The sequence below is a fragment of the Stegostoma tigrinum genome, chromosome 31, assembly GCF_030684315.1.
Source record: "Stegostoma tigrinum isolate sSteTig4 chromosome 31, sSteTig4.hap1, whole genome shotgun sequence".
Taxonomy (NCBI): Eukaryota; Metazoa; Chordata; class Chondrichthyes; order Orectolobiformes; family Stegostomatidae; genus Stegostoma; species Stegostoma tigrinum.
This window is the reverse complement of record NC_081384.1, coordinates 40,010,648-40,022,121: the sequence shown is the minus strand read 5'-3', so window position 1 is coordinate 40,022,121 and position 11,474 is coordinate 40,010,648. Positions and strand designations below refer to the sequence as shown.

The following is an 11,474-nucleotide window of genomic DNA, read 5'->3' as shown; positions in this document are numbered from 1 at the left end:
GCTGTGAAATCAGACTGCAGGAGCTGACATCAACATGTTTTACAAAATGCAAAACAAAGGAAGGTCTGTCACTCCTCGACAAGTATTGCGGAGACAGAACCATGTATAGGTGTTACTCTCTCAGGTTTCCCTGTTACGTGCGGTAAACATATGGCGAATTTTCAAACAGAAAGCAAACTGCGATGACCCCCAAACTCTGGGTTAGCTTTACAGGAGCTGATATGTCAAAGTTGACACGATATTGACAGGAGTGTCCTTTTCCCCTGAATTCCTTTCTGACTTCAAGCGAATAGTCACCCATTCCCCATTTACATCCAATCTTACATAGAGCACAAAATCACAAAAATTCTTGAGATACACAGACTCCAGGCTGTGGATCTTTGTGAATCCCCCCTTCATACTTGCTTAACCTTTAAACAATACTCACTAACATTGTTGGCTCAAATGCAATGTTACTGTTTATTCAATAAAGGAATGTTTCAAGCCAAAATGCAATCTATGCTTTTCATAACACTGTTTCCCATTGGTTGTGGAGAGGGGACTTCAGCTTCTGCTGCTCCTGATTTGCAAAATGGTCCTTGCTCTCCACCTTCCTCGTGATGCTGTCCAGGGTAGGAGAAGGCAGTGAGTTGTCTGACTGAGAGGTGTTTGTGATGTAGGCAGGCAGCTTAGAGAATGAAGGCAGCAGCGGTACAGAGTGTCTGGTGTTTGTGTGCAGGGTGGACACTCCTCTGGTGGCCAGGCTGGTGCTGATACTATTGGTGGCGTGAGAGGTCACTGCTACATAAGGGCAGCTGCTGCCAGTTCGCATGTTCTGATTGAAGTTTAGAGCAACATTCCTCCTGAACCAGGATTTCTTTATTTCTGCTTGGACCTGGTGATTACAGAGCACAGAATAAAACACACAGTTACAGAGCACAGAATAAAACACACAGTTACAGAGCACAGAAAACAGGGTAGAGAACAGAACACTTGCCGATAGGATCACAATGTTACCGCAATCTTGTAAGCATGATTAAGAGACCACTGAGTTGCTGGTTATACCCTTGCAACCCCTATGAGTGCAATTGCTTTTCTCTGTAATAGACCCTCTTAACTCCAAAGCAGAACATCATGGGTTCAGGACCAGTAGTGATCACTGGATTTAGTTGAATATTGAATTAATGTGCTTCTTGGCTTGCCAGATGACCAGTCCCACATGAGGCCCTCACTGCAGGCATGCAGCTAGGGAGTTGAATTAAAGACAGAATACAAGCTGCACCATGATCCATGAATGTTTAAAATGGTGTCAGCAGTAGAGTTGAGATTGAGAGCTGAAAAGCTGTAATGGAAGCACAGCTAGAGGGCAGGGACAGAAATCACAGGCCTCAGAGCTGCTCCAGGCCCAGGGCTTCAGCCCAATCACAGCCCCAACCTGATGCTCAATGCCCCTGCACACTGTCCTGAGCACTGTGGGTCCCTAGAGTCCTGTGACCTGGTTGTTGAGTCTTGATTTTCCCTCTGTCCTGAACTGAGCACAACGATTAAAAATGGAATGCAGAAATGTGCAAAGCTGCCGAAAGCTACTGCAAGCCATTGACAATGATAAATGTGTAGGAAGCAAGCTGCAGGTGAATCACTGGGTGACTCCTGTCAAAGTGAATGTCATTATGAAACAGAACTACTTGCAAAGCAAAAATACAAGACTGTGACATATTTCCTGAATAAGTCTGAGCAATGTGGAGAGGCAGCTCAGGCTGTGAACTGTGTTGAAAGACCTTTCAGATGTGATAGTGAAGGGGCAAAGCTGCGAATATCCACAGAAAAGTGAGCAGAAAGATCAAGGCCAAGGAACCCGTTGCCAATGTTAAGAAGGGAAACACAGAAAAACAAAGAAAGCATGCCCAGTGTGTGAAATATAGTGTTTTAACCGTGAGGAAGTTAACTACTATTCCAAGTGTTTACCTCAGAAGAAGATAATTAAGCTTCTAAAATCTATTGAGATGATTGCAATGGAGTGATTGGATGATGATTCTGACAAATTGAGTGTGCGTACAAGAGAGATACTGGACAAGGATTCAGACAATTCCATCGACATCTTAGGGCAGGTTGGTAACATCAAGTCCCATGGAGAAAACTGGTTTGTAATTTTTGTGATGAAGACAGTGAAGGAAGAGAATCAAACCATGTGAAGTGCAAGGTGGACACTGATCTTTCCATTGAGCACCATAGACTCATGTGCAGTGACACCAGGAGATGATCTGAAAGACTGTGATTTCTGAATAAAAAAGGTTTTCCATCATATTTTGGGAACTGTTTTGCCTACTCCGTATTCCAAATAAATACCTGTCTGTGTTGTGAGGAGCTGCACAGTTCTTGGGAAGATCAAAACATAAAAAGTAGTCTTCAGAGTTCTGCCAGACTATAGTGCTGTCTCTCTTTCAACAAAAATGACTCTTGGTGGTTTAAGCTGAGGGTCACCTGTCTTAGGTGAAGGGAGGGGATGAGAAGGAAAGTCCTTCATGGTAACCTCTGCCTGTGTGGGTATTTAACTCTTACTGTTGGCATTGTTGCAAAGTTGGGTAGAGCACTTATGGATTGGGAGGCAGGATGTTAGAATTTGGTGTCTGTAAAGTATTGATGTTTATAAAATGATAGGGATGAAAGTAGTGTGTGGTCCCTTTAAAAGATGATGTGCTTTTTATGGTCTTGGAGGTTAGAAAAAATGCCTGTGGGCAGCTTGTGGGTTTGTAGTGTAACATTTGTATCAAAAGGTTGGAAGGTTAACAGACCAAGCTGCAGTTTTGTTTGTTTTGATATCAAGACAACAAGTATTAATGTTACCAAGTAATTTTCACCAGGCACTTCAATACGAAAAACCAACTAAATTTGAATCTGATGATTTTGACAACATAAGATCAATCCTATTGTAAGAAAGTAATATATAATCAAGGGTACAAAGACAGGGACAGTTGCAAAGTCAATGGAGAGCGAGCAGGCATCTGCTAAGAGATCAACTTTCTCAGCTCTTGGAGAAAGCACCATCGAAATAAAGGTACTGCAGCACTCTTAGTTAATTTTCCTGACAGAAAATCAATGGAAAAGACTCAGAACATTCCGGAAGGTGTAACTAGCTGTGATTTTGAGAGAGTAAGTGCTAATTGTTTTTATTTTGGTTTATATAAGTGGGACTTATATTTACTGGAGCAGCACACAATTAAAATTTTGTTTTATTCGAGAATAGTTAGTAGTTAGAGGTGAATTGTTTGGTTTGTTAATAGTTCAGTTAATTTGTTCACTATTAGAATTAGATAAATAAATTGTTACTTGTTGATTATAGAATGATTGTCAGGAGCTTATTTCATTTAACCACTCTGTTATAATAGATTATAACACTTTTCACACCTCTTTTAACAGATTGTAGGGCAAGACGCACCTCTCTGGGTGTTTTGGTTCTGGTTTTCCAGGCAGGGGATGTCGACTTCAACTTTATAACAGCATCACTCTGAATTGCAAACCAACTGAGCTACCCAACACTGTTGGGAAGATATCTGTTGCATAGAAAATGGGTAGCATTCAATTTCTTGGTCCTGTTCAACAATTCAATGTACAACAGTTGGTCTGTAGAACCACAGAGTTATGGAAAGGTCACAGCACATAAAATTACTGCACTAGCCAAAACAAAAAGAGCCTTCCATCCCATTCCCACCTACCAGTGCCCTGATTCATAGCCTTATAAGCTATAATATTTTGGGTGCAGGTCCAGGTAGCTTTGAAATGACTTGAGATATGATGATACAAACAAGGACCAGGAGTAGAACATTTTGCTCTTGACCCTGCTCCACCATCCAATAGGATCATGGCTAATCTGATTGTAACTGCAGAACCACATTCCTGCCTACCCCTATTAACATTTTACCCCTTGCTTAGTGAAAGTCTAATCACCTCTGCCTTAAAAATATTCAAAGACTGCTTTTAGCCATGCAGAAGAATTCACTGAGTGTATTCAGAACAGTTTCTGAGAAAATAATGTTGTGGGTCCAAATTGGGATCAGGCCATTTTGAATAATGGATTTGATGATGTGTAATGAGGCAGGTTTAAATAATAATCTGAGTAAAATATCCCCAAGGGGACACTAACCATTACACGGTAGAATTTAGCATTCAGTTTGAGGAGAAGGAATGCGGGTTGGAAACAATTGTATTGAACTTATGTAAGGGTAGTTACAAAGGAAAAAGGGCACAACCAGCTGGAGTGAACTGAGAAAGGAGTTCAGCAGCAAAGGCAGTGAAGGAACAATGACAGATATTGAAGAAGACAGTTCATAGCAAAGGAGAATTCTAGGAAGGGGATAACCCAACCATGTTTAACCAGGATGTTAAAGACAAGGGGATCTTGATTAACCTGGCCAGTGCATCGGGGAAAGGCAGATAAACGCAAGGTGTTGCATTTAGGAAAGACAAGCCAGGGCTGGACTGCATATTTAATGACAGGGCCTTGGAGAGTTTTGTCAAATGGAGAGACCTTGGGGTGCAGATATGTAGGTCCTTCAAAGTGGCATCTTAGGTAGACAGGTTGATGAAGGCAGCATTTGGCATGCTTTCCTTCATCGGTCAAAGCATTGAGTACAGGAGTTGAGAGTCAATACAGTGTGGAGATGGAAGAGCACAGCAGGTCAGGTAGCATCAGAGGAGCGGGAGTGTCGATGTTTTGGGTTTATACCCTTCATCAGGACTGGGATAGAACGAGGAAGGTTGGGCCTGGGGGAAGGTAGGTGGAATGGTGATAGGTGGACGCAGGAAGGGGTAGTCAGGATTTGTCAGTGGGAGGGGTGGGGTGGATAGGCGGGAAAGAAGATGGAAAGGAGGTGCGGATAAGAGGGAGGGCTAGACATGAGATGAGCGTGGATGTGGGGAGATTTTGAAACTCTTATCCCCACCTCCCTGACCTGACAGAACCTGTCCATCTTTTTTCCCACCTATCCACCCCAACTGACCAACCCCCAATACCCCTAAATGCATCCACCTATCACCATCCCGCCTACCTTCCCCCAGGCCCATGCCTCCTCCGTCTATTTATTTCCCAGCTCTCTTCCCCTTCCCAGTTCTGATGAAGGGTCCTGACCCGAAACATTGACTCTCCTGCTCCTCTGATGCTGTGTTCCTCCAGGTCCACACTGTATTCACTCTGACTTCCAGCATCTGCAGTTTTTTGCTATCACAGGAGTTGAGATATCATGGTAAAACTGTACAAGGCACTGGTAAGTCATCTTTTGGAGTACTGCATGCAGTTCTAGTTTTCCCTTAATAGAAAGTACATTATTAAATTGGAAAGGGTGCAAAAATGAATTTTAATGATCTTACCAAGACTAGAAGGTTTGAGATATTTCGAGAGGTTGGACAGTTTGGGATTTTTTTCCCTGGTGTGTAGGAGGCTGCGGAGTGACCTTATAGAGGTTTATAAAAATATAAGGGGCATAGATAAGGTAAATAGCCTGGTCTTTTCCTCAGGGTAGGGGCATTCAAAACTAGAGGGGCACATGTTTAAGGTGAGAGAGGATAGATTTAAAAGGGACCTGAAGGGCAACTTTTTCACATAGAGGGTGGTACATATATGCAACAAACAGCCAGAGGACGTGGTAGAGTGGGGCACAATAACAACATTTAAAAAAACAGGTGGATAATGAAAGAAAAGGTTAGTGGGCCAAATGTAGACAAATAGGACTAGAGTAATTTAGGAAACCTAGTCGGCATGGCCGACCGTGGCCAAAGGGCCTGTTTCTGTGTTGTACACCTTTATGACTCTACCTTGAAGGTACCACAGAGGCTTAGTGACAGGATAATTCTCAGCCTTACAGGACTCAGAGTCACCACAGAGGCAAAAACTAGAGACATGGAATTCCACCGATTAGACACCAATATAAGCCACACATCTCAGCAGGAGCAGGGTGAGAGCTCGGATGAGTATCCCAAACGCTCCAGAAGAGATTGACAGTGTTGCACAGGCCACATCAATTGAAAAACATTCAAACAAACAATGTGAGACAGACAGACTCCAAGTGCAGGAATGCAAAGTAAACCTAAAATCAAAGTCACAAGATGATACAATTGGCTTGTCAGACACGGTGAGTGCTAAAGGAAAGATGTGTCTAAAGCAACAGAGCAAACCGGCAGAATCAGCTGGGACCATTTTGAAACGAAACCAGAGAGAGCGCATCACTCCAACTAGCAGACCTTGAAGGAAAAGCCAACAACTGCATGCGCACCATCACAAGATCCAGACGTTTTAAATGTGATGCGCACCATGTGTGTAAAGAGACTGACAAAAGAGAGACTCATTAGAATAACATAAAACAATGACCTACAGATGCTGGAAATCTGATACAAAAACAGAAATTACTGGAGAAATTCCACAGGTCTGGCAGCATCTGTGGGGAGAAAGCAAAGTTAAAGAACTTAGTTTTATTCCCCTGAACCCCCATTTCAATGAATTTTGTGTATGACATGAGGTTGAACTCTTTAGTTGCCTTTGCCACCGTGCCTGTTTCTTTGAACAGGAGTCCTGTCCCCATCCCATTGACCCCTTCTCTTGCCTCCAACACTCTTCTTCCACCTAGAACCTTTCTTTGGCTTTTTACCCTCAACTGACCCTCTGCGCATTGAGAACTGTCAACATGACATTGATTGCCCTAATTTCTCTGATTCCCTTACCCACTGGAACCTTTCTCCCTCTGAAGTGACTGCATTCCATGTTCTCAGATCCTGACTTTGTAATCAGGCTGACTGGCCAGGATGATGCTGTCATTGCCTGGCATACTAACCTCTATATTGTGGAGGCTGAGTGCCAGCTTTCAGATATATCCTCCCATCTCTCACTGGACTTGACTCCACTATTGAACCTCAGGCTATTGTGTCCACAATGGGTCACTACTCTCATTTTCTCAGGGGATCTATTAGCCTCCCAGCTCTTGGTTTCCTAACTCCATCGAGCCCACTTCTACACCCTTATCAAAATACAGAAACGAAGTTGCCTGGGCAAATGCATTGTTTCTGCCTACTCCTGCCACACAGAACTCAACTCTTCCTACATTGACTCGATTTTTTTCTCCCCTTGTCCAGTCCATCCCCACTTAAATCCGTGATTCTTCTGATGCTTTACGTCTGTTTCAAAATTTTCAGAAAGGGTCATTAGCTACCATTTCTGACACTTGGTGGTAGTGTGCCACCCACCAGTCACATATTCCCCACCCCTCCCTTGTCAGCCTTCCACAAGGACTGTTCTCTCTGGGACACCTTTGTCCACTCCTCTTCCACTCTCAATATCTCCCCACACCTCCTCGATACCAACAGTAGAAGGTGTAATACCTACCCATTTACTTCCTCACTCCTCAATATCTAAAGCCCTAGACCCACCTTCCAGGTGAAGCAGCACTTTACCTGCACTTCACTCAATTTAATGTATTGTATTTTACGACGCGGTCTCCTCTACCCTGGGTAGATGAAGCACAAACTGGGTGATCACTTTGCAAAATACCTATGTTCTGGTTGTAAAAAAAGATCCTGAACTTCCAGTTGCCTGCCACTTTGACACACCACCCTGTTCTGTGGCCAACATCTCTGTCTCAGGCTCTAGCAAAGCTCAACACAAGCTGCAAGAATAGCACCTCACTTTCTGCTTGGGGACCCTGCAGCCTTCGGGAATGCCAGCAAGATGGTAGCAGGGTAAGTCACTCCATTTGGAGCTCCACTCTGCTCACCAGTTCTCTTTCTCTTTCTTTCTATGCCCTTCCTTTAGTTTTTCTCCCCTTTTCTCTTTCCTTCTGTAGTAATTCTATCCTCACCCCACCCCTTTTAGCTACTTACTTAAGGAGACGAGAAGGAGCTGGATCATGGCTGGGAACTACATGGTGGGAGTTGAATGTTCAGGTCGTGTCCTGCAGTGATGGTGGATTGAGCATGGGCTGGAGCGATGACGATGGATCAAGAGTGGGCCAGAGAGGCAGCGATGGTGAGAGCAAGCTGGTGAGGCAGTCCAGGTTGGGACACTGGCAGTGGCATGGTGAGGGCTAGAAAGCCCAGAGCAGGACTACAGCAGTGGGAAGGAAAGTTAGATTCTCTTAAGTTATTTTTTTTTCTTATCTTATTCTAAGTTAATATGAATGGTGCTTCCATGTACAATGAAGGCACACACTTTTCACTGTATTTTCACTTTGAATACATGTGAAAATAAATGATTCAATTCAATTCAATATCGAGTTCAATAATTTTAGATCCTGAACACATTCTCCCACGTACTTTACCCATCCCCACAGGCCAGAGCTTGTATTGACTTTTAGCACAGCCACCTCATTTTCACCTAGTCATTTCTTCTTCCCTGACTTACTATTTACCATTCCTTTGTTTGCTTAACTTTCTTCCCCTACTCTGGGCTTTGTTTCCATCTAACTTCTCACTGGTTTTCCACCCCCTGTCATCAGTGTAAAGCCACCCTTTCCTAGTCTGTATCAATTCTGAAGAAAGGTCATCATGCTAAAAATATTAACTCTGTTTTCTCTCTCCAGATGCTGCCTGACCTGTTGAGTTTTTCCAGCAATTTCTGGTTTTGTTTCTCATTAGAGTAATGAACAGTTTTGCTGATGCATGGGAAAGGTTGTTTGCAAGGTGGGTAACTCTCACAGTGTAAGTGCAGTGTGCGCAAATTCCTTTTTATCTGTGTTTTTCATACAAAAAGGGGACATTTGGAAGAAAATGTAATATCATACAAATATGCTTCATGCATGACATAGTCATATAGCTGACGCCATGAAGCGCACTCACTGCAGGCAACCATCTCACAGGAAGCTCCGATAAAAACAGAGCACATAGTCTAGTGCAGGAACTCAGTGCCCCATGTCCCAGGCAGATCGCTGAATACACAATGTCCCCAGGCTCAAATATAATGTCCCAGACTCATGGTCCCAGACTTGCTGACCCAGACGAAGCATTCCAGGCACAGTGTCTCCAGACTCACTGTCCCAGACAAACCATCCAGACGCAGTGTCTCCAGAATCACTGTCACAGACTTACTGTACCAGACTTGCTGTCTGAAATATACTGTCCCAGATTCATTGTCCAAGATCCACCATGCCATAGTCATAGAGATCTATAGCACAGAAAAAGGCCAGTCGACTCATTACATCAATACTGTTCCAAAACATCCACGTAATTATTCTAATTTCATTTTCCAGCACATGGCCTTGCATGGCTTGGCATAGTAAGTGCAAATCTAAATATAGAGGTTATGAGGATTTCTGCCTTTACCACTCTTACAGGCAGTGAGTTTCAGTTTCCCATCACATCTCCTACAAAATTCCTGCCCCTTATCATAAAACTATGTCCCAAACACTGATTGCTCCATCAAGGTTTCTTCACGTCTCCTCTACTTTTTCACCTCACAGTTATATACATCTCAGTCATGTCCCTGTAATGTTTGGAATGAGATCAGCCAGGTGGATCTCATGTAATATGGGCTCCCTGATTGGGCTGTTAACCTGGTCCAATCAGATAATCCTGGCTGACAGACATAAACAGGAGTGTCAGGGGACCTACTCAATCCCAGGAGCCACCTCTGTGCTAGCTGGGTCAGTGTCATGTAGTGTGCATGTGTAAATAAAAGGTGACTTGGTGACAGCATACAGACCTTCACAGAATTATTTTAGTCCCCTCTCAATCTCCTCTGCTACAAGGAAGACGCCAGTCTGTCCAGTCTCTCTAACTGAAACTCTTCAGTCTAGGCAACATCCTGATAAATCTCCAATGTACCCTCTCCTGGTGCTATTGTATCCCTTCTATAATGTGGATTTACAGTTCCATCATAACCTCCCTGCTCTTAAGCTCTATACCTCAGCTAATAACAGCAAACTTTCCTTATGCCTTATTAACCACTTTATCGGTCGGTCCTGATACCTTAAGGCACCAGTATATATGCACACCATGGTCCTGCTTATCCTTGGTGCTTCGCAGGGTCATATTGCTTACCATGTATTCCCTTAACTTGTTTATCTGGATTGAGTTCCATTTGCTACTAATCAACTCATTTGACCAGTTATCCTCCCCACCTATTTACTACAATTTTTTGTATCGTCTGTGAACTTACTGATCAACCTCCTGACATTGAGTGGAGTTCCACAGGGCTCTGTCCTTGGGCCTCTACTGTTTGTAATTTTTATTAATGACTTGGACGAGGGAATTGAAGGATGGGTCAGCAAGTTTGCAGACGACACAAAGGTCGGAGGTGTCGTTGACAGTGTAGAGGGCTGTTGTAGGCTGCAGCGGGACATTGACAGGATGCAGAGATGGGCTGAGAGGTGGCAGATGGAGTTCAACCTGGATAAATGCGAGGTGATGCATTTTGGAAGGTCGAATTTGAAAGCTGAGTACAGGATTAAGGATAGGATTCTTGGCAGCGTGGAGGAACAGAGGGATCTTGGTGTGCAGATACATAGATCCCTTAAAATGGCCACCCAAGTGGACAGGGTTGTTAAGAAAGCATATGGTGTTTTGGCTTTCATTAACAGGGGGATTGAGTTTAAGAGTCGTGAGATCTTGTTGCAGCTCTATAAAACTTTGGTTAGACCGCACTTGGAATACTGCGTCCAGTTCTGGGCGCCCTATTATAGGAAAGATGTGGATGCTTTGGAGAGGGTTCAGAGGAGGTTTACCAGGATGCTGCCTGGACTGGAGGGCTTATCTTATGAAGAGAGGTTGACTGAGCTCGGTCTCTTTTCATTGGAGAAAAGGAGGAGGAGAGGGGACCTAATTGAGGTATACAAGATAATGAGAGGCATAGATAGAGTTGATAGCCAGAGACTATTTCCCAGGGCAGAAATGGCTAGCACGAGGGGTCATAGTTTTAAGCTGGTTGGTGGAAAGTATCGAGGGGATGTCAGAGGCAGGTTCTTTACGCAGAGAGTTGTGAGAGCATGGAATGCGTTGCCAGCAGCAGTTGTGGAAGCAAGGTCATTGGGGTCATTTAAGAGACTGCTGGACATGTATATGGTCACAGAAATTTGAGGGTGCATACATGAGGATCAATGGTCGGCACAACATTGTGGGCTGAAGGGCCTGTTCTGTGCTGTACTGTTCTATGTTCTATGTTCTATGTTCTATTCAAGCCTAAATCGTTTATATAAACCACAAAGAGCAAGGGCCCCAAATGTGACCCCTGTGGGACCCCGCTAGACCCCCTCTAGACACAGACTTCCAGTCTGAAAAGTTCACCCCAATCATTATTTGCTGCTTCCTCTCATACAGCCAATTGTGGATCTAATTTACCAAAAGGCTTTCTTTGCTTTCAGTCTCCGATGCAGGACCTTATCGAAATGCCTTGCTGGAGTCCAGGTGGACTACATCAAATGCATTGCCCTCAGCTACACACACTATCCCAGACAAAATGCTTGAATATTCCAAGCAATTGGCTTCTGGGACACACATTCTCTGTAATGGGTGGAATTTCG

The 11,474-nt window shown here is 43.8% G+C and overlaps 1 protein-coding gene across 1 annotated transcript in view; it reads right to left on the bottom strand.

Annotated features, from left to right (window-relative positions):
- Positions 1-505: 505 nt before the first annotated feature.
- The window catches only part of LOC125466176 (parathyroid hormone/parathyroid hormone-related peptide receptor-like), a 77,446-nt gene continuing 66,477 nt past the window's right edge, over positions 506-11,474 (bottom strand). The window contains exon 15 of the mRNA XM_059638801.1: positions 506-874. Within this exon, the coding sequence (XP_059494784.1) occupies positions 506-874 (369 nt within the window). The remainder of the gene's footprint in view (positions 875-11,474) is intronic.